Source organism: Poecilia reticulata, linkage group LG4, assembly GCF_000633615.1.
Source record: "Poecilia reticulata strain Guanapo linkage group LG4, Guppy_female_1.0+MT, whole genome shotgun sequence".
NCBI lineage: Eukaryota > Metazoa > Chordata > Actinopteri > Cyprinodontiformes > Poeciliidae > Poecilia > Poecilia reticulata.
In genome coordinates this window covers 16652136-16679832 of record NC_024334.1, presented here as the reverse complement: position 1 = coordinate 16679832, position 27697 = coordinate 16652136, and the positions used below count along the sequence as shown (strand labels likewise).

General features: G+C 38.0%; 1 protein-coding gene across 1 annotated transcript; it reads right to left on the bottom strand.

Annotated features, from left to right (window-relative positions):
• Positions 1-80: 80 nt before the first annotated feature.
• slco2a1 (solute carrier organic anion transporter family, member 2A1) lies at positions 81-22518 on the bottom strand. The gene is made up of 14 exons (XM_008407694.2): positions 22001-22518; positions 12292-12429; positions 11623-11785; positions 10945-11157; positions 9743-9841; positions 9492-9631; positions 8475-8547; positions 8218-8382; positions 7225-7426; positions 5075-5222; positions 1903-2066; positions 1668-1732; positions 664-784; positions 81-574 (listed from the first exon to the last, which is right to left on the bottom strand). Exons 1-14 carry the CDS (start codon positions 22061-22063, stop codon positions 460-462), a joined length of 1869 nt encoding a protein of 622 aa, XP_008405916.1. The 5' UTR covers positions 22064-22518; the 3' UTR covers positions 81-459.
• Between the last annotated feature and the right edge of the window lie 5179 nt (positions 22519-27697).

Here is a 27697-nt window from a genome sequence, read left to right as displayed (position 1 = left end):
CAAAATCTCAAAGCAGCTTTTAAACAGACAAACAGTAAAACACAGAACATGTTCAATGACCAGATCTGTATACAGCATGATTTAGGTGCATAATTTATTTTATTTAAAAATATAAAAGGTAGGTGCTTAATATCTGAAAATTCATCAAAAAGTTACATATGATTATACATGAAACCATTCTTGGTGTTGTTAATAATGTCTCAGGGTATGAGACAAATATGTAGAAAATAACTTAAATATTAAGCTATATAGTTAATTAGTTATAGAGTATGTTGCCGATGCAAACAGAAACCCAAGTCCATTCCAGCCTAACACGAACACGTAATGTTCAAAGATATTTAACAGTTTTTAATTGTAATTTCATCCTTTATTATAGATGCAGCCTTCCAAGGAACATTCTTCCTCAAAATGTTCCAACTTCACAGCGACGCTATGAGACGAGTCTCAGCCGGATCACACTCAGATTTCGGGCTTCTTCTCCAGATTGTACTCCTGGGTCCGTTTTACCTTCCAACCCAGGATGATCAGCAGGAAGATGCCTACGATCTTATATCCCACTTGTAAACCCAAGTATCTGCAGGGGTAAGGTAATAGATCATTAGTGAACACGATGAATACGTTCAAAGTGAAGGCATACATTTCTTCAGTCGTAAATGTTCCCACCGGCTCCTGAAGAGGGTGTTGTCATAGTACTCGCAGCTGGACTTCCTTCCGCACACGTTTTTCCACCAGATGCAAGACATGTCAATGGCCATCCCAAAGAGCGCCGGAGCCGGAAGCCAGGCTAACAGAAACGGAGGCAGAGTGAGTTTTGGAGAACAGCACTCAAACGGGTTTGTATTCCTGTATGCCTAAGATCAGCTAACGCACTGGTATTTAATCTGAACCCAACTGGTCTAGCCTGCAAGAACTGATGCTGTAAAATCCAACACTGACAATCAAGAAAGGAGTTAAATGTTTTTGGGTGAGCAGCTGTGCAAAGAAAACAAACAAAAACAAAGCAACAGTACATCTTACTGAAAAAGACTGGAAGGAAACCCAAACCGTGCAATATCTACGTTTATCCAAATATGTATTGAAACCAGATATTTACATACACTGAATAAAAAGACACAAACACATTTTTCCCTCACAAGCAAAAGAAAAAAACAAACATATTTAAGTATAAAACTGTATTTGATGCCCAAAATGTTATATCCAAAATAAAACCGTTTTAAAAGGCAGTTTAAGCCTTTGAGTTCAAGGATAGTAACAAAATAAAAGTCTAAAAGAAAACATCCTCACCAGGTTTTCTGGCACTTAGCAAACAGAAATAATCCTGGTAATTCGAAGTAATCTAAAACAATAAACGTTTGGTCTAATTTAACTTCAGAAAGTGAGAAAAAACATGTCTTTCTTCAGTGTATAAATATCAGGTTTTACCTCTATGCAGTACCTTTTCTAATTAGTTGGTTATTGATATTTTAAATCAGATTCTCCTAATTTATTCAGCAGCAGAAATCTGTCCTCCTCTAGCCTACATACTGACAAGATCTTATGTTGATATTAAGATGAACTAGAAGCAGACTCTTACTGGGATTTGCTTCAGCATTTAATGTCTTAAAGATAATTTTAAATATAAAAAATATTCCTTTCTATCTAGTATGTAATTAGGAAAAGTAACTTACCTAATATTCTCATAAGTAAGAACTGAAGTCCTATAGCAAATGATTTCTCGTCAAAGGAAACACATCTGAAATGAAGAAAAAACATGACTTTTAGTCAGTGTGATCCACTTAACCCAATATTTGTGCCTAAATTAAGGATAGACTTTCAAGAATACATCTGTGCTACTGCAGATTTTAACTTATAGATACTAACAAATCTGTCTCTGTATGTGCCCGCATCGACATATTTCTTTACCTGAGCACCATCATGTAAAGTGGGTTGTGAGTGAGGCAGGCAATCAGCGAAGCTAGAGAGATGAGCAGTATGACTGGGAGGAGATATTGAGAGCAGCTATTGGGACAATGACCTGGTTTGACTTGGCTATCAGTCTCGAATGCACACTTGCAGTTGGTAAATACCTGTATTCAAAGAGAAAGTGACAATATTGTTACTAGCATTAGCTACACACTTTGTGTCCAAATGGATTTTATTATTAATCAAAGGCAATTTTAAATAGGTGGGTCTGTAACCTTGATTTAAAGAAACTCAGTGTTTCAGCTGTTTCACAGTTTTGTGGAAGTTTGTTCCAGATTTGTGGTGCATAGAAACTGAATGCTGCTTTTCCATGTTCGGTTCTGGTTCTGGGGATGCAGAGCAGAACCAGAACCAGAAGATCTGAGAGGACTGGAAGGTTGATACAGTAAAGATCTGCTGTTGTTGTGTCTTAGAGCTAAGTCATTTAGTGATTTATAAACTAACAGCAGTATTTTAAAGTCTATTCTCTGAGCTGCAGGGAGCCAGTGTAAAGACTTTAGAACTGGTGTGATGTGCTCTATCGTCCTGGTTTTAGTCAGAACACCAGGAGCAGCGTTCTGGATCAGCACCAGCTAAAGGATGGATTTTCTTTAGGCAGACCTGTGAGGACACTGTTGCAGCAATTAATCCAACTAAAAACAAATGCATAAATGAGTTTCTCTAGATCTTTTTGGAAGATTAGTCCTTTGACCCTAAAATATTCTTCAGCTGATAGAAGGCTAACTTTGCAATTGTCTTTATGTGTCGCTGAAGGTTCTGTGGCTGGAATTATGATAGTCTTATTAAACACGCAGAAAAAAACCTATCAAGAGGCATCAGCAGCAGTTCACGCAAATTAAACACTGAAACCAGCTGTGGTCAGCTGACACTTAGCAGCTGACCATCCACCCACTAATGGGGAACGCGAGCTGGGTTTAGACTGTCGTGTGACAGGTTAGTTTTACTTTACTGATAATGTGTTGTTGCAATAGTAATCCTGCTCAGTACGTATATTTTCTCAACAAATAAAAGTCAATGCGTTGCATACATTTGTACCCTGATACCCCTAAATAAAAATCAAATACAACCAATGGACTTCAGCTAATCAGTAAACTGAAAGATACAGGCCAGCATGGCAGCAAATGTCAGCCTTATCTGACATACAGAGGCTGCCAAAAGTTTTCATATCCTTTAAAATTCTCCACATTTTGTCACGTCACATCCACAAACATTAACTCATTGTAGAAGGATTTGGATACGTGAGACAAAGTGCTGCAAAACTATGATATGGAGGGGTGGACATTTATCTTATTGTTTATTATTTATCAAGATAAATTTCCTATCATGATAATAATCTTGATTTATCAGTGTTATGATACATTTCAGATACAGATACTTAAAACCCTGGAAACAGTCCATATTGTCAAAACCACTAGTTTTCTACACTATTTGTTCAATGAAACCATCTATAAATATCAATAAATTTGAAAATAGGCCATTTTAATTATATAAATCGCACTTCTTTATGCCATTGGTCTCCTAAAGAAGCGTATTACAGATAGGGATATTTTTCAAGAGCAGTCTTTGTGTTTGTGGGGCTAGAATTGCTGTGAGTTGCATCAATACAGCGGCCTAAAAATTAAGAATTCATTTGTATCGTCACTTTATTGTCATCACAATAGTACAACAAAATATTGTGATAAATCTAAGTTCATATTGCCTGCTTGTAGGGTAAAATACCTTCTCTATATTTTCTTAAATAAAAGTCAATGAGTTGCATGCATTCGTACCCTGATACACCTAAATAAAATCAAATACAACCAATGGACTTTAGCTAATCAGTAAACTGAATCTATCTGTAATTTAATCTGAGTAATAATTTAAAATTAAAAGTTTAAAGCAGGGGAAGGAAAGGTCTGAACTTCCTACAGAGCATGATGCGGTCCATCATCTGAACCTGGAAAGAGTATGGCAAACCTACTTCAGTTTAATTTACTTTGAGTTAATTTGCAAAGAAAGAAAAAAGGCAGAATTTTTTGTTTCTACACTTTTTCTTCTTCAAAACCCCCCCCCCAAAACTTGAGGTTGTTATTTTCTCTGTAAAGTATTGACTGAAGAAGGGGTGAATACAATGCATTAACTTTTTAGGACTGTAGTATTTTTTTAAAACTCTGTATAAACAGTCTAAAATTATGCACTACGTAGTGTTGGACTGTCACATAAAATCCTAATAATATACACTGAGGTTTGTAGTTATAATGTAACAAAATGTGAAAGTGTTCAATGTTACTAAAACTTTTAGTGTCAACTTATTCTGTTTTTACAGGCTCTCTCTAAGCTAAAGTATCTCTGAGTGGCAGCCATGAACAAGGCAGAATGAATTCCTCAAATTCCTAGTTTCTGGACTTATGTACTTCTATTTTTCTAAGCTGAATGGTTGTATGAACTTTTTAAAATATTAATAACTGATCTTACATCAAAGTGTTTCGTTATTTTCTTAGATTCAGCGGCATGTAGCTAAATGAGCCACATTTAGCCAGCTTATCTGTGACCCTCTGGATAGATTTAGAAATAAGCGTGTGTTACAAATATGCAAGCACAAAGCTTTTCTCTGGTACAAAACCTGATCTAAAAACAAAAGCTTTTCAAAACATGACATCAAAAATTCTGTTTGATGGAGGAGTTAAGTAACATCATTGGAGTGTAATGCATTGAATTTCGCCCTATCCTGTTTTTTGTGTTGAAACTAACTCAAATCTTTGGAGGGGGAAAAAAGTCTAGAGACTTACATTTTTTCCTCCCTTTCACTAATTCACAAATTCATTTTCTATGTTGTTTTCCTGTTCAGAATTGGGGAAGGAGACTGGATAATTTAGAGCCACCAGTTCATCTTTTCCTTTTCTTATTTTTTAGGCAGATTCAAGCATCTAAAACCTGTATGATGATGCTGCATCAACATATTCTCTTTTTGTTTGTACAACTGATTTCTTTAAAACAAATATTTTTTTGTTTGTTTTTTTCCATTAAAAGAGACAACAATTTAAATCGGTATTTTCTGAGTATGTGTTTAACACCAGCATGTTTCTATGTATACAGATTCACAAAGAGCAGCTGAGAGAGAGCGGTGACTGACCAGGACTCTGATGGTGTTGTTGAGGTCTCTGGTTAAGTTAGTGCAGCCAGCATGGCAGGGAGAAATGTACTCAATCCCATTGGAGTCACAGACAGGATAGAAGGCGCTCTCAGGACAGAGGCAGCTGGTGGAGCACTTGGGTAATGACCTGTAGGGGGCAGCACAGTTCAACCAATGCACATTAAAGCAACCTAAGTCGATATCAGTCTTGGTAAAATACAACACAATGTGTTATGGGAACAGAAATCGTGGGATTTCTTACTTTCCAGTTGAAGGAAGTCTGAAAAATAAGAAAACTCTGCTATGTCCCAGTTCTTGTAGGATTTTCATTTCAAGTTAAAAGCCTGGTCTGTTTCCTGCAGGATTGGATTGACGGTATCTATATTTTTAGTGTGTGTAAAATATGCTACTAAATTTTGTCGTGCTTTTGAGATAAAAAAAAAAAAAGAATCCGACATATACTGCTGAAACCAGAAGTTTACATATGCCAAATAAAATTAGACATTTTATTCTTTATTTTGAAGTTAAATTAGAGTAAACTTCTCCTGTTTTAGATTTGCTAAATTTATCATCTCCATCAATGCCACAATAATAACAGAGAGAATAAAGATATTTATTTATCAATGCCTTCAACATGAAAAGTTTACATACAGAATGATTGCTGTCTCTTGAAAAAATGATGATGTCATGGCAAGGGGCATGACCTGCTGTTTCATAAAGGTGCTCCACCCAAAAATCATTGCACACACAAATTATTTTATTAATTAATAACATTATTGATTAATAGAATCACAACTCAAAAAATGTTAATTATAAATGTAAAATGTTCTAATTATTCAAAGATTATCATGACTTGTTTGGTCTGATTTAACTTCAAACAGTGAGGAAAAAGCATGTTTATGTCCTTTTATCTAATGTATGTAAACTACTGGTTTCAACTCTAAACCAGGCTGATATGAGCTGTCATTTATAAAAAAACAGCCTGTAAAACCTGAAAGAAACGCCATATGAGGGATGTTCTGCATCTCTTAGATCAGTGGTTCTTAACCTGGGTTCGATCGAACCCCAGGGGTTCGGTGAGTCGGTCTCAGGGGTTCGGCGGAGCCTCTGCMGYGGAGGTAAAGACACACTTGTGTAAAGTCGTGATGACGCCCCGCTTTGCCATCACTTGCTGCAGAGGATCACGTTACGTTGCTTAACCAATCAGTGCTGCGGAGGAGCACTGACTGAAGGAGCTCCACTCTCAGCATGGATTTGAACTTGTGTCTTTAATTACTTCAGCAAAGCTCACCTCACCATTTTTACCAAATTCTGTAGCTTTCGGTGTACTTCTAGATCTGCTCCTTAGTCGCATTTTTTCGGTGTTACTACCGCCTCCAGTGGCGTGGGGTGGTAACACAGCTAATATAATTACATTACTAAATCAGAGTACCACAAAGTCTTTATCATTTATTATTAATTTTACATTCTCTTAAGAATGTAGAGCTAATTAAATGATCTAAACATGACCTTAAAGTGGTTCCAGTTTCTCTCGAAGGCCAACCTGTTGAAACTGTGGCAAATTTTAAATACCTTGGGTCATTCCTGGACAGTTAGCTCAGCTTTGCTGAAAACACTGACTATATTTTGAAGAACTAGACTAGAGTCTAGTTGGTGACCCAACTCTGATTTAGTAATGTAATTATACCCAACTAGACTCTAGTTGGGTCAATCCTATGTCTTGAATTTGGAGGGAAAAAAATCATATTTTATTTATCACTACAGAAGAGTTCGGTGAATGCACATATGAAACTGGTGGGTTCGGTACCTCAAAAAAGGTTAAGAACCACTGTCTTAGATCTACACAAACCCTAAAACCCTAATATAAACAAAAGAGCTAAGAAATCAAGAAAAACCTACATGAAATTGTAAAAAAACTTGTAACAAAAAAAAAACTGGGATGTTAGATTTTTCCTGTTTCAGCTTTATATCCCTTGTTGGAGGATATTTTAAAATATTTTAAAATCAAAGAATTGTCTGAGCTCATAACATTTATCGTAGACATTCTCTGACTTTTTGTGAAACAAAGTTTCCTAAATGTTTCAAGTGTTAACTGTACTGGCAACAGAGTAAAGCAGCTCTCATGTACCGCCGGGACATTATGCACTCACCCATGCGGTTCAACTGGGTAATTGACCCCAGAGATTTTATGAGTGTTGCAGCCCATGAAGAAGAGAGGGATGCAGAAGAGGGTGGAGATGGTCAGCATGACGACTGAGAAACGAGGAATGTTCTTGGCGGTGAGTCCTATCCTCTTCATGATGAAGCCACCGATCAGCATCCCCACCGCTGCAGCTGGTAGATTTAAAGACCCTGGGAAACACAAACCACTGGGTTTTTACACATGGCACAGCCTTGAAATAAATTCATTTTAGAACTTTTGATTTGCTATTTACTTGAATCTCAGCCTCTGGACATTTTCTGGATATTTCACCACTCTTTTTGGTAGAATTGACAGGGCAAGAAAGTCATATCTGCTTCAAAATTAACATTTTCATTGAGCTATCTGGCCATGACAGTATGTTTGGAGAGGGAAAAAAATATCTCAAATGATACACATAAATAATTAAAACCTCCAAATTAAAGAATAACTAGATAAACTGTATAAAATGGGCTTTTGTTGTCTTCATGTTTTAGTGCAAATGGTGGCACTTTAATGCAAACTTGTTTAATTCTCCAACATTTGTCTTAAAACAGCCTTAATGCTGCCCTCCTTCACTTTAATTTTCCTATTGGTTACAACGGCATGGCTTGGTTGATATCTACAATACACCCCCGTTCAGGTATAAAACTATATACCTCACTAAGATTCTCCAATAACACAGAAAAAGTTGCTACAATTATCACTAGTTGCCGTTTTGAAAAAAGTTCCTAGCAGGTCTGAAAAGTCACCAAATAAAGCAACAAAGTCGCTAAGCCAGCAACAGTCCTGATCACAACCCCGCCTCTCTTTTCCACATTAGGCCACGCCCCTCAGTGTCTCTTGGCTAAATATTATCAGGGGCTGAGTTATGCTTTCACAGGGACATTAGTTCCACTTTAACAACATTCTTACACATCAATGTACAATTCTGACTGAAACTATAAATTCCTGCCATACTTACCTACTAGCATAGCGCTATAGGCAACTGGAGCCCCATATTGTCTCTCCAGGAACTTGCTAAGGAAGCTAGCTAGGCCTGCTATCACTGAGGAAAAGCAGCACTGGGCCAGGACCAGCAAGAGGAAGAGAGGATTTGACATCAGGTGGAAGAACATTCTAGGAAACACTGGCCAGGAACAAATACAGGAACACTGATTAGTAAAATGCAGCGTGGACAGTCAGGATATGTGTCTAATATCTGGTTAATGATGTGCTCACATTTAAGGAACTCAAGCAAAGACCTGTCCTTCTCCCGTAAGTTATCGTCTGAGTTAGTCTCAGTCTCCGACATCTACAAAAGAGCAAACATAGAGGTTATGTCGGCTTTCCTTTCCCAAGGAAAGGTTATGATTATATGACCACGTTCTAATCAGTAGGTGCTTCAGATGATCCCGTCTAAAACATCAGAAAACGTTAAAAAGCTGCTTTGTTTGGAGATATTGTCTTGCAGTATGCTGACAACAGCTACGGGACAGGATCTCCAGCCCCAAAATTGACTTATGCTTTCCTCAATAAGTTTATGACATTTTAACTTTAATTTTGGCCAGTAACAAGCACTCTAGATGGCTTTGATGAAGAAAGAACTATGGAGCACTTCATACCCACTCATCAGTATAGTGGAGGATCACTGATGCTGTGCGTCTCTTAAAGAAGGCCATTGGAACATAATTGGGTCAAAAGATATTAAAAAAAAATCTTTTGTCGATAAAAATGTGTGGCAAAATGTAGTAAAGTGAAAATGGCTCATGACCTTTCAGTAGAATAGAGAACCAACACATAATTTTTCCACGTAGGTATGTATTTTTCTGTGTATGTCAGATTTTCTTCGTTTATTATGTTCAATAATAAACGAATAATCAACTTGTAATGTCAACATACGTCCAGCAGAGGTCAGTAAGAGAACACAAAAGAACTGACAATTTTCTAAAAAATCTTTTTTCCCACAGCTATCCATCCATCCATCCATTTTCTGCCGCTTATCCGGGGCCGGATCGCAAGGGCAGCAGCTTCAGAAGGGAAGCCCAGACTTCCCTCTCCCCAGCCACTTCTTCCAGCTCCTCCGGGGGAACCCCAGGAGGGAGGGATTGTAGGAGGGATTTCCACAGCTACAAACTGTAAAATCATCACTTATATCCTTTCATTTTTAACAGAAAGATGCTTGTAAACTTTTGACCAAATCTATATCCATCACAGTAGAACTGTATGCACAACCTGTCTTGTCATAGTCACACTTACGTTTACTTCAGAGCTCATTTTACTGGGGAAGAAAAAGTAAGGAATGGAGGAGAGGGTCAGGAAGCCGCCGATGATAAGCAGACCCATCCACCAAGCCCCCACCCAGCCGGGGTCGACGGGGCTCAACCCCGTAACTACACCTGAAACAAACAGAACCGACCGATGAGTCGCCACGAAATGCAACGAAGCCTTGATGAACACCCAGGATGAATCACATGAACCGTAGGATGTGTTTAAGACTTTATCGTTACCGGAGCCACTTCTGTTCACGTCCACATAGAACTGAAGCATCACTGAGCCCAGCAGGTAGCCGAAGGAAGGTCCAAACACAGACACAGCAAACAGGATGGCTGTGAACGAGGGGGCAGAGGTCAGAGAAAATTCATTCCTCACAGGAAAGACTTTCATGCAACAAAACGGATTAAAGAAAAAACATTTCCTCTACTGGGCGTAGTAAGGAAAATATGTGGAAAAAATAAAGCAGTGAATTATTGAGAAGTAGAAGGTACATTTTTATATGGTTTTCAAAATTTAATGTCTTCAGTCTGTTGAATGGATATTAGTGTGGGCAATATCGACTTAAAAATTAACTGATAACAATAAAGGTGACGATACAAACAGTTTATTACTTCTTTTTTATAGAACCCGTATGGCTGCAACTGTGTGTCAGCAATTATATAGTCCCACAAACACAAATACTGCTCTTGAAAAACATTCCTTCTTTAAAGGACACCTGTCACATAAAGACGTGCGATTTATTTAATCTAACTGCAGATTGTAACCGCATTTAATCATATTTTCAAATTTGTTGATATCTGTTGATGGTTTCATTGAACAAATAGTGGAGAAAAGTAGTAAAACTATTGGTCTCAACAATACTGTCAGTTTGGGGGTGGGGGGTTAAATGCCACTAACAGGAATTTATTATGACAATGACAAATGAAATTGATCATGGTTGGAAATTTGTCACAGTAAATGTTAATGCGATAAATGCCCAATACTAAATTGATAAAATATTACCAAAAGAGACAAGAACAAGAACACTGAAAATACAGCCAAAGCTAGAATGACATTATCTAAATCAAAGCATAGAGTGTTAGAATGATGCAGTTAAAGTTTAGACCTTTGAATGAAAAAGTGAAGAACTGTTTCAGTCTCTAGATGTGCAAAGCTAGTAAAGACATACCCTGACAAGACTTGCAGCTGTTAATGCAGAGAAACATGGTTACATATATTATTAACTCAAATTATTTAGCTTGTCATTTTTAAGAATAAATGACATCAGTTTTCTTCCACTTCACAATTATGCACTAGCAAGTGTTGGCTTGTGGTTGTAACATCAGAAAATAGGAGGAAGTTCAAGGAGAATACTTTTACAGAGTGCTGTATCAACAACATGACCCTTGAACTCATCTCCATTTTCTCCTGTATCTCTGAACTGCAGGTTATTCACCTATGTAGAGAGGGGAGTTTTTACTTCCTGCAAAATCGTCAATGTAGGAAATGCCGAAGGGCTGGATGGGCACAGAGCCCATGCCAAACAGCAGCTGAGCGATGGCCATAAGTATCCACAGCAGGGTGGTGTCAGCCAGGCGCCTGGTTTCTTCACTACCACATGTCTCTGGGCTGGTGGTGGTGTTGTGAGTGTTGCACAGGTCGTGGAACTCTGAATTGCAGTAGGCAGACACACATAGTCAAACATCGGAAGAAAGATGTAAAGAAAATAAAAATACAAAGTGATGTTTGATGACAGGAAACTGCACATTTTTAATTTCCTGAAGCCTCTCTGGCCCTCTGCTGAATCCAACATAATTAGTATGAGGTAAAATGAAAAATCAGAAGGAGGCTTCTGTTACTGCTAATGAAATATCCTGAAGGTAACTTTAATCTTCGTAGCTTTTAGCATAGAGATTATGAATGTTCCTTCAGTTCATGTTAAAGTTCAACTGAAGAGGGTGAGTGAACCTTGTAGACTCTTGGCGAGTCCACTTAAAAAGCTGTTGGTGTTGTAGGCAAACCCAAAGTTGCTTTGACATGTTTGTACACTTGCGAGCTCCCTGGTCTGGACAAAGTCGGCACCGACAGACATCATGAGGCTTTGTGTTTGTTTACGCGTGCAGCTGGTTCTTACTCTGCAAACCCGAGTCGTGTGTGTAGGGCTGCGACAGAAAGTGAGGTAAGGTGAGGAGCATGGTGCTGACGGCCATCAGCAGTCCGCCGACGCCAATGACGCGAGGACGGTGAACCCGGCTGCCGAAGTAGCTCACAAACACAATCAGGATGGAGTTGCTGACCTTTGAAGCACAACCAGAGAAGCAAATCAGTCAGATCTACAACCCACACAAGACAGAAAATGCAGACGTGATGAATGAAGTCTCTCTTCAAGTACACATAATCATTTGATCCATTATCGCAACGAAAACATTATTAAGGTGGCTTTGCGTAACCAAAGCGTGAACTGAGATGGAATGTTCCGGCCTTGTTTGGTCTGGTTTCGTAACAAAAGGCTGTAAGCAAACACTCAGATAACGTCAACATGGTTTGTAACTCCTGACCGCAGGTCATTTATCGAAGACAAATTAAAAGCATATTTGAGGGATTCGTAGGGAGAACATGCAGACTCTCTCATTACTCCTGACATGTGCGTCTCTCAAGTACAATATCGCCACCTGAAATGTCAGGGAATGTGACTTTGTGTTGCTTGCTTGCACCTCAGTTCCTCTTTTGTCGTCAGTGTCCCTGAATGATCACACTGTCTCAGTCCTACAGCTCATGAGGAGATGTTGCTTTTGGCTCCTACCTCGTGGAGAGAGGAAATGGTTCCAGAGGAGAAGCTGCTGAGGCCGTAGCGCCTCTCAATAGTGGAGATGGTGCTCCTGAAGTAGGCGCTGTAGAGCAGCTGTGAGAGCTGCAGGAAGCCGTGGCACAGGACGAACAGCTAGGACAGAAAGACAGACAGACAGGATGTTGCTAGAGTTTCTATATTGTGGATTAAAAAAATAGTAATGCTGTCATAGTCAGAGAGGGAAGAAGAGAAGACCTCTGTCTCTCTGGAACATGGAGCATCAAAAATAGCTTAGTGCATACAGAAGTTCAGTGACTACAAAGTGTTGAGGTTCTGCTGCTTCAAAGGAGGCTCAAATAATCAGCTTGCCTCCGTTCATGGTTTCTATGAAGTGTTTTTGCTGATGTAGGTAAATATAGGTGCGGATGTCATTCCTGGTCCAATGTTCCCTAAGGACTTTGCTCCTCAAATCATGTTTGATTTTCCTTTCACATCAACATTTACAATTTCTCCCAGCAGTGACCCATCCTTGTTGCAGGATGGAATGACATATTGTTTCATCTAAAAAGAAGAATGTTTTTGATAAACTCTCCCCCTGGAAAAATATTGACCTACAGCTTATATTGTTATTGGTAGGCAGCCAGTTTCCAGTAACAAATTATCATAATTTTTAAAATGCAAGGATTAAAAACCTAAAAACAACCCTGAACATGCTACAATCTCTGCCCCACACCAGTTACAGCATACTACTGGTTAGCTAGCTATTATGTTTTTTTCCAAGTGTTGACCTAAAGCAAAAATATATATAGCCTACCCACAAAAAATATGCAGTGGTTCTTTGAAGCTTATTGCATTAAATATTTCACAGTTTTGTTGTTCTGCTTTTTGCACAGTCCATCCATTTTCTATACACCCTTGTCCCTAGTGGGGTTGGGAGGGTTGCTGGTGTCTATCTCCAGCTAACATTCGAGAGGCGGGGTCAGCCTGGATTGGTTGCCAGTCTGCCACAGGGCAACACAGAAACAGACAGGACAAACAACCATGCATACACACTCACACCTAGGGAGAATTTAGAGAAACCAATAAACCTGAGTCATGTTTTTGAACTGTGGGAGGAAGCCGCAGTACCTGGAGATAACCCACCATGCACAGGGAGCTCCATGCAGAAAGACCCCGGGCCGGGAATTGAACCCAGAACCTTCTTGCTGCAAGGCAACAGTGCTTGCTACCAACTGTGCCACTGTGCAGCCCGCTTTTTGTACAATAAAACATTTAAACTAAGCTTATATTTGCTGCAAAGATAGTAAAGCTATCTAGTATAGCTAGCCTGCAGATTTCTGTACTAGCTTGCCAAATGTAGATTTTAATCAGCGATACTTTATTAACAGTGATGTCTAGAGTTTGTTGTAGATTTTGTTTTTTACTTTTTCTGTTAATCCCACAGTTTTTATTAAAGCTAAGTCAGGAGAGTCTTATTTGGGCTAGAGTCAGCTCAAGGCTGACATCCATTTATGTAACTCTTAGCCCAACAGGTAGTCCTGCTGTGGGGATCTGGGGTTCATTTAGTCAGCTACCCTCTCTCATTTCAGCAGATGAATTTGTAAAAAAGCCTGGCAAAAACAATAGTTGAGGAGCGGGGCCAAAAAAATAAAGAATAATGTTTTCCAAAACATCTAAACCGCACACCTCTTACGGAGCAATAATGGGCGACGTTTTGGACCCGATGTCTGCCAAACCTTTAGGTTTTCGTTACTCTACATAGTCCATGTCTCCGTTTGTTTACATGACTTGTCTCTTGCACTTCTCTCTTCACACCGAGAGTTGTGTAAGGATCCCAGTCGCCCGCTGGTTGGACTCCCAGGGATTTGGAAAAGGAACCACGGTCTGCTCTGAGGGCTTCACAGAACCTCCGCATGAACGTCCCAGTGACGCTCAAGATACGCGAGGAGATTTAGAGGAGAGTTTGCAATGAAAACAGGGATAAATCTCAGATTTCATCTTTGTTTAGCAAACTGCCAGGTGGACAAGGGGACAATAAACTACACAGCTCCTTCAGAACAGTTAATTCCCCCATTAAAACTCGTCTTTCTGGTTTGTGAGCACGCACAATACATGCTTGTACAGTGTTGCTAATATTTCATCCTCGTTTCCTATCAAGCGGCCTTCGCTGGTCTGAGCGTTTCAACAGGACGTAGTTGCTGATTGAGGCAAAGAATGTCTTTTGTTCGAGTTTGAGATCATGACAAAAAGTCTAAATCCAACCTCAAACACACTTTAGTCTTTGCTGTCTCAGTTTTACACATATTCCATGAAAACATCTCTTTTGCCATTGAGAAATTACCTAGTGTATAATAAAATAAACAAAAAGGTTATTATCCTTAATGTCATAATGTTAGATTGATATGAGATATTATTTACACTTCCTGATGAAAAAACGTAAAGCAACAAGTTAAGCAACAGAGCAAAGCAAATGGAACAGAGCAAATGATCAGCTTTTCACATAATTTGGAACACACACACAGACTGGCGCTGGATGTGATCCCTACAGGGAGGATACAAAGAAGAAAACCAGAATACATCTCAGTAAATTACGAATATTATCATCAAAGGTTTGTTTTTTCAGTAATTTAATCCAAAAAATTACTGAAAAAACAGTAATTTTTTGGAATAGAAAATTGTTCAGATATGAACAAACACTACATATCTGAAGTGTTTGTTGTCTGTGATGATTATGGGTTGATGCAGTTTTTCACCCAAAAGCAGCCTTGACCAAGTACCCAGTGGAAACATTTCTGTACCATTTATTGTTCTAACATGTTGTCATCAAATCCAGCAGAAATAAATTCTAGAAATTGTCTTATTCATTCTGTGTGTGATTAATCTTTTAATAGGGCTGCGACAATTCACTATTATTTTAGTAATTGATTAATCAAATACAAAAATGCCAGATTTGGTGAATTTTTTAAAAACTGCTCAAGCCTTTTGGATATGATATTAGCAACATATAAAAATGTGCAAATAAATAATTCAATTCCTTTCATAAATAAGAAAATAAATATTTTATTACCTGGAAGAGCAACAGCATCACAGTAAATCTGAACTGGGTGGAGCTAAAACTCTACCACCCGAGGAGTTTGGTTAAAACATATTTACAGACGATGATAGTTTAATCTTAATTACAAAATGTATCTATTTTTTGTAGAGTTTTGGCTTAACCAATTTTTTTTCACTAAATTATTTTTTTTCAGTTCAGCTACTCCAGTTAACAATTGACAATTATTTCAATAATCGATTAATGGTGATAAATCATTTCAGCCCAACTGAACCTTTCGTTTAAAACTGAAGAACAGAAATAACTGAACTTTTTACTAATGTTCATATTTGTTGAGATGTACTTGTATAAATGCAGCATACTCAATGCATTTTGTCCACACTTGTCCTTTTTGAACTCACTGTCAGGATGACATTGTCCTTGACTTCAACCTGCTGAGAAGGGAAGAATCGCAGGAAGTTCACAAAACGTTTTCTATCACTTTGATTTAAGAGAGCGAGCTGATGTCACAGATTTATATTTATTGTTGTTTTCTTTTTTTTCCCTCGTAACAAAAACCCTGAGCTACTTCTTTAAAAACTGCAACAAAGACAAAGCAGCATGTGAGGTAAGGATTGCCTCCCTTCTATTGTGAGCAAACGGGTTGGCCGCACAAAGGCCTCCTGAACACAACAAAGCAGGGGTGTCTCAGATTCAAAGGTAACAGTTACAAGCTAAGCTAGCAACATAGCTTGGCTTCGTATCGGAAGCTCCCGTTTTAAACTGGGGAATGTAACATGTTGAGTCAGCGATAATCATCACAAAATTTGAGACAGATGAAATCTCAAAAGAGATTTTAAAAAATGTCTTTTGAAGAAATCTCTTTTGAGATTTCATCTGATGGCACATTGAAGTGGGAACTGGTGTCTTTGATTCAACTACGTCAGCCCTCATATCACCACACTGTGTCTGACTGAGCCGATAAGAAAGCAACCCAAATGATACACTTGCAAACCCGTGTGGTGTCCTTCACCGTAACTCATCCTAAAGCATGTTCCTGAAAATTTGAAAATTCTGCTGTACTTCTGCGTCTTCTACATGTTTTAAGAAAAGTGTTTCTTCAGAATCTCAGAAAATTTCATCAAGTGTTGAATTGTCTGCTTATTTAGTCTTGGACATTTTGTTTGAAGCCATGTTAGTCATTTTCACATTGTCAAGTCGTGTCCTATGATTTTAACCCATTTTATTGGGGTTTTACAATATCTTTGTTTTTTATTTTTATACATTAAAATCTGAACAATGAGTCTTAATTTGAATTCACCACTATGAGTGGATACTTTGTGGAATCTGCTTTCACCACAGCTTCCAATAAACATGTAGAGACTGAAAGATTTAACCCTTCTTTGATAATTAACTCAAGCTCAGTCAGGTTTGTTGTAACTCTGAAGAAAACCAGTCCGAGGCATGATACCTCCACCACCATGTTTCACAGCAAAGGGCTTTAAATTCTCCCAATGCATAGTGTTTTGTAGGGGAGCACCAGTAAATCTGCTGCCCCGGAACTAATTTATCGTCTTTGATTTTCTTAATTTTGAGAGATTGTCAATCGGTCAATGGATATATGTGAAGCTGACTTTACTCACTGACCGTAGATACCTCTACAAAGGCCTGAAGGTATTTTATTATTTTTGTTCTCACTTCCACATATGTGCAGTTAACAACGGTCACCCCACTGTTACCAACTTTGTTGGTACATTTGTCGACTTCTCAGACAAAAAAAGATCAACATCGACCAAAATTAGAATCAGCAGGTCAGACTTTTTAAAGATCGGAGATTGGCCAGAAAACATCAATTGGTGTTTTGCAAATAAATTGTGCAAAAATTCAATTCTGATATCATGCGAGCACAGTCCCTTCAGGTTTGCTGTGTACTACCAACAGGACTTCTAACGCCGTTCTTTCAATTTCTCGTCACTTTTCCATTAAAGATTTGTGTTTGGTTTTCCTGCCATCAGATTCTTCTACATGAGCTGTGGAAATAGACTGAAGCCTGTACTTGCAGTTTGACAAAATCTAAACAAGACATTGAAGTTGAGCGGAACATCAACACAAAACGTCTCGGTTAAACTGCTGCATTTCCATGGTGCTAACAGTTCATACAATGAACCACTGCGTTCTGCTTTTATTTACATTTACACAAGTGAATTGATTTCTTTGGAAATACTTTTTACAGGTTGCCAAGTGTGAGATATGTGCAGATGAGGTCATCAATAATGCTATGATTTACATGAACGCAAAAGTTTCTACGCTTCAGAACAATTGCATCACATCTGACTGAATTTTCCTCTTGGATGTCGAGTTTGCCAGAAGGGGAAAAAAAAAAAAAAAAAACACAAGTAAGAAGGCTTACAAGATGGCATATATTGCTCAAGTGCAGGAGAGGAGTTGTCCAGATGGAAATTTTTAAAGAATAGCCTCCAGCTTCAGGGGTTAAAGGCTCCGACTTGAGTGCAGACAAGATGTAGCCAGCACAAATAGCTCAAAGCAGAGAAGAGTACATAAACAAACCAGGTCCTCTCCTGAACCTGAGCAAATAGAAAGTAAAGGCTTTTACAGTTCTGCTTGAACATGCGCCAAGAGAAAGATGAATGGATATGATTAGTTTGTGTCACCTTTGCTGTCCAGTTGTATAGTATTTGCATTCAAGCGGGGGAAAACTACCAACGTCTTGTTTTCTGCAGTAGGAGTTTGTCTTTCACGCGGCTTATGCCATCTCATCACTTAAATGAGAGCAGATTGACAAATCGCCAGCTGTTTTGTTTTGAACTACTCCCATTATCTAAATATACCTTGGAAGGGGCTTGGAAGGGGATTCATGCCGACTACATAAAAGCAAAGGTTCATGAGGAACACCCAACACGACTGACAAGATCATGACCCTATGCTGACCTTCGCCGTTTCACCGACTTCCCATCCACCCACGTGTATACATCACTGCTTCAACAGAAGGTTCCTTCGAGCACAGAACCTGATATGGCAGGAGGGATAACCAAACATAAAAAACCGTCAGGTGTAGTCAGACTTCAGTTTTAAATGGTCTCTTCTTCTTTTGGCGATAGAAGCGTTTCTACTGTCTGAAAAAGCCCCAAGTCAAAGGTGTTGCTCAGAGACGAGTCACTTCTTTATCATGCTTTGAAAGTAACAAGTGTAAAACAAACTTTTGCCTAATTACCCAGAGTCCTGGAACGCAGAGTTTGTCATCCATTGATGCAATACAATTACTCAAAAAAAAAAGGGTTATGGTTAATCTCCTTTTGGCACGTAGTGGATGTAGATACATTTCTCCCTCCGGTTAGTTCTCAAAGACTGTAATAATACAAACGGAGGCGTACAAAGTTCCCCAAAAATGGACGCAGATGCCCCTGTTGAACACAGAAACATCTTTGTCTTGACTGGGGAGATTCAGTTCTTATTGGAAGGAGATAAGACAAAGCTGTCAACACTTCCCTTTAGTTAAAGCCATTAGAAGATGACTGAAATTCTACGGACACAAAATCTACTTCTCCTGGTTATGTATAGCCGGATCTTATGGAGGCCCATTTCTGCCACTTTGACGGACATAAAGAAAAATCTTGTCTCATATTTATGCAATTTAATGGAACCTCTTTTTTTTTTTTTTTTCTTTTTTTACAACCACGACTCATAATTACTAGATATAAAAATCATAATTATGAGCTGTATCCACAATTATCAAGATCACAAATTCTTCAGTGACTTTGGGCTTTTTTTTGGTCTGGAAAGAAGAACCTGCTCACTAACTGTTGAGCTTCAGGACGTGGTCTTGTTGAAACACCCATATAAGGGAATTTCCTGTTTGACAGACAGCAACATGATGTTTTCAAGCATTTTGATACAGTCATTCTGATGTGCGATAACTAGCATAAGTAAACATCTCCACATTCATGGAGAATGTGCATGATAGTCCCCCCCCCCCTCCCCAAGTATCATGCTTCACATTGACCCTTGAGCTAAGAAGAACTGTTTTGGATTTCTCCATCAACAAAAAAAGTTGTTCTGATTTTAACTTCCTCATGTGCTTGTCGTCACCACTAGGATATCACAAGAACATCCACTAGGATATCACAAGAACATGTTGCCAGTGATGTGCCTTCACATTGGTGTCATAAAATTGGTTCGCAAGTAATTATGGAGGTTTCTTGATCAGCCTGTGTCGATCCAATATTGATATTAGATATTGGTGCAATATCAACCAAAAAAGAATTATCAGATTATATCGGCCTGCATCTAAGAGTTAGTATTTAGTCAGCCTGGTAAACGGTGAGTTGTTCTCATGTCGATTATCGCTGTTGTCATATTACATGATCAAGCCTTTTCTAACATTCCACTCTTCAAAAAAAGTCATGAAAGTACATGTGATTTGTGCTGATATATCAGGTCAATATTGACATCGGGGATTACTCAAAGATTGGATATTGGTATCGTATCAGTACACCCCTTCAACCTGGAGCTGATCATTGGCTGTATTTTTTGTTCCACTGGGATGGTAGTTTTCCATTATATTTCACATTTCTGGTTTTGACTTTCTTTTAAAGATACGTTTACTTAAGCAGCCAATCATTTACAGCACTTGTTTTTATGTTCCCCACTCTCCAATAAACTGTTTTTGAAACCAGTTTTTTCAAACAATGAACCTCACATATCAAATTCTGCACTGCTATTGCTTGAACAATGGATCTGGTCAACCGATCTCTCAATGCAATTGATAAAATTTTCTCGATGAGAAGACCGGGCACAGGAGAGCCCTCTTGTCCTGCGGGGACACACCCGGCAGGATTCACCCTGGATTTATTCATAACAGGATTTCTGCTGTTTGGCGCTTGTGGATTCCTGGACTAGTGAACACTCACACTGTTGGTGTGGACAGAGACGCAAGTTGGATGCGAGTCTTGCTGAGACTCGCAGCTCAGCTGAGGACTCAAAAACTCACTAGCGGGATGGAATCAGTCTTGGAGAAGTTGCTAGTTTCGGTTCAGTGGAACAACTAAACAAATTTGGATAATAGAGAACAGATGTATCGGAGAGACTTTAGGGGAGATTGAAATTTACAATCTACCCGACCTAAGACATTCTGTATCTGAATTGGTTTTCCCCGTGTTGCCTAGAAAGGGCTGCATATTTCCAATCTCCTTGAAGATATGTACACATAACGCTCCTTCCCACCTCACACCCTCCTGTTATCCATGCAGCCGTGGAGCTGAGTGCTCCCAAGGCCATGCCTTGATAACAACATCTTATCGGACTTCTGCCGGGAGGCTGAGCAACGTGGTTTCATGGCCCTGTGATGTCACCGCCTTCATTCATGTCTTTGTTTTGTCTGAACGTTGCCATTTGCCCTAATGAGTCCTTTCCTCTTTTTTATGTTATTTTGTTAGAAACTGTGGAGTACTCACTTTTAACCCAGAAAAGGAATTAGAACAAACTTGGAGTCCAGAGACTCTAGTTTATTAATAGTCACTCTTTAGCTTATTTTTTTTTAGAAATTGTAGACTACTCACAATTTAGATGCAGAGAGACTCCTATTATTGCAACCCAGAAAAAGAATTAGAACAAACTTAGAATCCAGAAAAATTCTTCCAGAACAGGAACATTTAGTTTTTATTATTACTTAGAAACTGTGGAGTAAATTTAGAGCACACTTAGAAAGTCCAGAGATTACTTATACTTATCTAGCATCCCGGAAGTCAAGAGGATACTTATACTTATTTAGCAACCCAGAAGAAGGATTAGAACTTGGAATCCATTAAAACCACCTTACCAACTACTTTTTAGACTCCTATTCTTCCAAACCAGAAAAGGAATTAGACCTGAGGATACTTACTTATACTTATTTACCAACCCTGAATAGGAGTATCTAGTTTATTTACCTTGGATCAACATTATTAGCTTTTTCATCTTTTGCTCTTCCCTTGGGTTTGTTTTTTTTGTTTGTATTTCCTTTTAATTTTTGTAAAGCATTTGGTATTTCCTTGTTGCTGAAAATGTGCTATATAAATAAAATTACCTTTATCTTTTTACCTTTACTTTTACAGGTCACTGAGCGAGGTGGTTGCCAGGCCATCGGGGTAGAAATATTAATCTGTTTCAAGATACTGGACCCTAATTACTTTGAGCACAAATGTAATTTACTAAGATAATATATCATAAATATGAGATAACATCGTCATATTTTCGAGATAAGGAAGTCAGAATTATGGCCAATGCAAGTTCTAATAAGAAGGTTAGAATTATGATTTAGCTCGCTCATTGTTATTTATTTATTTTTATCCCAATGGAGTAAATGTAGTTTTTTTTTTAAAGTAACATTTATTTTAAACCCAGGTCTTTATGACAGAAAATTTCACAAGATAGAAAGTTATTGAAATCCAGTTTATCAGATCATTGTAGAAGAAATAACACAACATTGCACTTGTTACCAAGTGTCAGAGAGACGCTCAGGTCGGTCCAAGAAGGTTTATGAAGGGAAATGTGAGCCGACATGCCTAGTTAGACTTTGACTCTGTTGAGTTGTGCAATTCTCAAACGAAATAAAAATGTTCAACAATTATATAAACAACGAGCGTGAGAGTGAGGCGGGTTAAAACACGACTTTTTAACGGCAGCATCGACTCTTACCTTTATACTGCACCATGACGTCCTGTTGGGTTTTCTGGTGTTTGTGGGGTAATTTATCTCCATTGTGTCCCCGCGCCGTCAGAGTAGGAAGCAGAGATGCGTGTCCCTCGCTGCTGGCTGACTTCTACCTCCACCGGTGAGCTGGGAGGCTTTTTAAAGGCTGCTGGTGATGTAACTGGACTCACGCCGAAGCTCCACACCAATTTTTTATTCCCCCCTCACCCACAACAAAGTGATGATCAGGGAACAGACCGTCTCCCTTAGCTTAGTCACCTGGGTAAACTTGAGGTGCCCGAAGGTGTTTTTATCAAACTATCACCGTTATTCACTGGGTGAATAACGGTTGTTATTTGAACGAAAACAGAGAAAACCACGAGCGCTTTTTAATTTAAAGCAAGGTTCAGTCCTCTGAGTGAACCCTGCTTTGGTCCCCCTCTCCTAAGCAGCTAAAATGAGCTTAATGCTTCATTAATTGCGGTATGCGGCTCCCTTGGCTGTTTCGGTCTGGAGCTAATGAGAACAAACAATTCAGAGAAGCTCATAAACACTTATGAACATAGGCGTAAATCCCGGGGGGGTCGGAGGGGGGTCAGGACCCCCCAATTTTGGAAAAGTCTAGAATTGTCCCTGCCCCAAAGAAATCATGAAAGAAACCCTTGTATTTGAACAATATCAATATAAAAAAGCAATAGAAACAAAGAACGAGGTAAATCTGCCATTCATCTAAGAAAAAACTAAGAATTAATTTTTAGGTCCCCCGCCCCCACTATTGTTAGAACAATGGTTCAGTCCAAAGTGTAGGCGGAGCAACAGCAGCGCTGTTGAACGGCACCGGCTCCGTTAGAGCCGCTGAAGTGAGGAGTTAGCTGTTGCTGTGGCTCTGCAGCGCTAACAAAAAACCCTCCAGTAAGTAAATACTTAAAGCAAAAGACATGTTACACATTTTATTTACTTTCATTGCTCAATAGGAAGAAACACATTGTTAATAAACAGTTCATTATTTCATTACTTTGGCTGAATCATGATAAACGGCCACCTTGGAAATCAAAGCTAGCTAAATTGCTACATTGCTTTCATAGACTTAGCTCCTTTTTCTGTCGAAGGTAGCCAATATTTCAATTATATTTAGCTCTCTAACTCTTACTTTAATAAGAAGAGTTTGAAACTGGAGGGAGTGGTTGAGCATTAGCTGACAGCTCATATTGGAGCCGAGAGCAAAGGAGCTACAGCAGCTGACGGTTAAAAAAGAAATAAAGTGTGCCATTATTTCATACCATCTTCAACTTAGAGCCTTTAAAACCACAAAGTAAAATCTGAATATTTTTCTAGAAAACTCTGGCGCTAACCTTTAAGTTTAAGTTATGATACTTCCCAAATATTCAATTCCTACATATTTATAGGTTTTAACATGAACCCCTCTGCCCCCCAAAAAAGTTTAAAGCAACTTAAGTTATAATTTAAATAACACATGACTTGTATTGAGAACCACTGCAATAAATCAATATTTATGAGGAATTTTATTAAGTGCAGTTACTTATTAAAACTTGTTTTTGTCAGAGCATTAAGTTTTTGTAAAGGTGTAGCAGAGATTAAATCTGTGACTCTGAACCAAACTCATATCTAAGCAACATTTGAATCTTAGTTTGACTTCTACGGGTCTCAATAGGTTGTTTACTGAGAAAAACACTTTAGTTATTTATTGTTACTTACTAGTCCTTTTTAATGGTGCAGCTTGAACAAAAAAAATGTAAACCACATTTTACTGTAATTTTGCTGACCCCCCCCAAAATAGCTCTTAAAAAATTTCCGTTTATGCCCCCCCCCCAATAATGAGATGGGATCTACGCCCTTGCTTCTGAAGTGTCAGATTAGCTGGAAAGCTCTTAATGTTACCTCAAACGAATGCTATGTGTGAGCTACAAAGGAAGTAAACAAAAGCTCTTGGAAAACTGTTTATCTAAAGTTCAAACTCATTTTGGTTCCTGTTTGTGCCTTTCATGTAGAGATAATGGTTTACATTCAAGGGGTAGCTTTTAGGGTTTTCCCATCAGAAATCATACGAAGAGAAAAGAAGTGATTTTGATTGTGTTTTAAAATACAAAATATCAAATGGAAACTACAAGTAGTTTTTTTTTTTTCAGTGGTCATAAACAATTGAGCAAAAAAAAATGCAATGGGTTTAATTTTGTTCTGGGACCCATATTCACGCTCAGCTATTAAAAAAAAGCAACTATATATATATTTTTTTTTTACATCCTATTTATCCGTGTTCACACGAATCATAATTGTAGATGGTTAAAATGGGTGGTTTAGGTTTGTGTGCGATTGTTAATCTATTTTGTGATTACATAAAGTACATTACACAGATGATTTTAGTTTGTCAGATTAAAAATACCTTTTGAAAATTGAAGTCAGTGTTAAAACATAATTTTTCATGAAGTGCATTTTTGAATGAAAAATGCTTCAAATGTTTTTCTATTGGTGTTTCTAATCGTAAATGTCGTACTTCCATTAGCTGAAAATCATTTTAACAGAAATTAAGACTTGAAAAGGTTTGTTTGTTTTGAATTAATTTATAGGCTATAAATTATATAGCTGGATAATATAATGTATAAATACATCATAGCCGACCTACTTACTGAAATAAATTAACTTTTCAATAATTTTATAGACTACGATCACGCCTTACAACAGCGCCTCCTGTAGTCCTGTAGTGCAATAGTTGCAAATTCACCTACCTGTGAAGTGATATTAAGACACACACTTTCTAAAAAATAGTAAAACGATGTAAAAGGAGCATAAAAAATATGTATATTTATTTTTAAAAAGGGTAAAACATCAATCAAACCCTCATAAATGTCTAACCAGCTTGTTGGATGTTTCCACGTGTATTTGAATGATTTTCTTTGATCCGGGGCTCCTGGTCGTTGAAGATGGAAGCAAATCTGTAGCTTGTCTCACAGATACTCTGTTGGATTTAAGGCAGGACTCCAATTAGAAGAAATAACACGGCAAAATTAAAAGATAACTTTAAACTAATCTGTCAGGGGTATGAATGGTTTAGGGCTTAACTGTATACATATAGGGGTACAAAAAGGCTTTATGGAAATCAGTTATGCTAAATGTGCAAGCAATGACACGAGGCCAATGTCACAATATGGTTTTGAAGCTGTGGTGGTTATGATAAATGACACATGACTTTGTAACCTTTCCTCAAGGCTTCTTCTAACCAAGAGTTAACAGATTTTTACCTTGGGCCAATAAAAAGGCCTCTGTCTGTCAGTCTGTCTGTCCCTTCCAGCAACAACATTCATTGTGTTTCAAAACACTGAGATTTTCTGATTTCATCTTTTCAATCAACTGTTCCAAAACATCTTGCAGGAGTGCAGGTAAGGAGTCCTGAACACAAAAGAAATCAGAGTCATGTTTGGTCTGGTTTCAGGTTTTCCACAAAAAAAAAAAAAAAAAAAATCTTTGTGCGGTCAGTAAAAAGCACACAGCTGGCTTTGTAAAACGTTACCAACATGATAGTTGTGTGCTTAAGTTTCTCATTACTCAGCATCTTCTTTGTTAGTTGTAATTTATGTTTTGTGCCCTACCTTCTGGAACCATCAAATTATTATATGTAAAAATGTATTCATCTATATGTCTATATCAGTGACGTACGGTGAGGTTCATAGCTGGTGAGGCACCGACTTAATTATAATCGAATTTACAAATCAAGACCCCTGCATGTTATTGTTTACATAAGGAAATTTCTTACAATGCTGGAGGGCAAAAAGACTATCCTTTAACATGTGATGCCGCCGCAGAATAATTCCGTTATCTCAATCAAACTTAGACATGTAGATATTATTAATTTCGTGTTGTGCTTAACAGCAAAGGGAGAAACCGTTAAAGTACAACTCAAAACCACATCTTTCTCGCTCTCTGTATCAGCGCAGCTTCTGTATGGCTAGATCTCTGTTACTGTCTCTTACTCTGCAGTTGTGGAGTCACAATGTCTGGGTTCATGAGCGCCCCCAGTGATGAGGCACGAGAACTACCTGCCTCACCTCGTATATGTTCTCTGCCGTTTCGGATCGCGAAACACGTTACACACACAGTTGGTGACAATAAAAACACAGTATATTAAATACATAAGCTAAATTATGGAAAATCAGTTCATACGTTAAATGTTTTTAACTATTTAACCCAGGTGAGGCTCAGCTCGCTGCTGCCTCACCGGCTTCACTTCTAACCATTTGAATGGGAAAATGCGAAAATTCAGCGATTTTGAAGAAAAATAACATCAGATTTGGTTAAATTAAATGAAAAATAGGCACTTTATAGTACAAACCACAGGGTGAAAATATCTTTATAAATGATTTTATTATATATTATTTTTCCATGATGACAGGTGAGGCTCTGCCTCCCCTTACCGCGCGTCACTGGTCAATACCCACTAATCGTTGCAGGGAATCTGGTGATTGGACGTCACCAGACGAAATACAACCAGGACAGGTCTCTGGTTCATCATAGGACAACACTGAGACACAGTGTTGTCCTATGATGAACATGCACACACACACTGAAACTGAAGGGGAATTTAGACCAACAAGCATGTTTTTGGACAGATGAGCCCCTGGAACATCGGTGCACCCAATTTATGAAAAACACAAATATGATAAATATTTCAGATTTAACACTTATTTGCCTGAATCAAAACAGTGATAGAATAAGGACTGAGATAATTAACAATAAGATTTTCTCATCATATACCTCAACATCACTAACCAAACTAGTCTCTGCTTTTGGTAGGATTTAGGTGTCTACTTGGTAAAAGTAATGTGGCTGTAAAACACTTTATATTACAGTCAGTCATTCACACACTGACAGGTGATCTGAACAGATCCAGCTCCAACTTTCTGTCTGGAGTCCAATCTTGATGACATCCATTCAGTGAAAAACAGATATTAAACAGATGGGCCTTAGTAGACACACATTTATTAAACAACTAAATAGTAATTTAGTGATTCACTTGTGAAAAAAATGCTGACACTAGACCTGTCACGATAAATTAATCTGGACGATAAATCGTTCTTGAAATTATTGTGATAAGTGATAATGTTGTTTGGAAATCGTTTTAAAGTAATATATTGATAACGACATAATAATGCAAGTTTGCTCTCAAAGACAAATGAAGCATAATTTTGTACAGAACACTTAACACAAAAAATGGACGACAATTTAAATATCTCAAAAAACAAACAAATAAAAAAAATACCAAAACTGAAAAAAGGGAAATAAAAACCACACACAACCAAAACCATTAATAAAATTAATTATGTAATCTCCGTAAACAAAATTGCCCTTCAAAAATATTAAATAATTCTGACGTTAAAATTTTGTCCAAATACATAACCAAGAAAAAAAAGAAAACACCAATTTCAAGCAGGTGAAATTTTGTGGTCATTATTATTGACTGTATTCTTATCCATTATTTAAGCAAAAACACTTTCCATTATAAAGAAGATGATTGTCTTGTAGGATTAAATTTGATGTGTTAGTCTATGATTCATCAGCATCTAATACAATAAAGACGTTATATTCACGATGGTGAATAAAGTAATTAAAGCTTAAAATGGATTTAGACCCAACAGCATTTTTTTAAGGCGAATTGAGTCTGGAAATGCAGAAGGTTCAAACATTTCTCTG

What these genes read in the sequence shown, in the direction of transcription:
- slco2a1 (XM_008407694.2), bottom strand. Translation starts at nt 22,063, where the DNA reads ATGGAGATAAATTACCCCACAAACACCAGAAAACCCAACAGGACGTCA. An exon ending in CGTGAACAGAAGTGGCTCCG is followed by an intron (nt 9,632 to 9,742) that starts GTAACGATAAAG and finishes TGTTTGTTTCAG; the next exon opens with GTGTAGTTACGGGGTTGAGC. An exon ending in CTTTACATGATGGTGCTCAG is followed by an intron (nt 1,733 to 1,902) that starts GTAAAGAAATAT and finishes TCTTCATTTCAG; the next exon opens with ATGTGTTTCCTTTGACGAGA.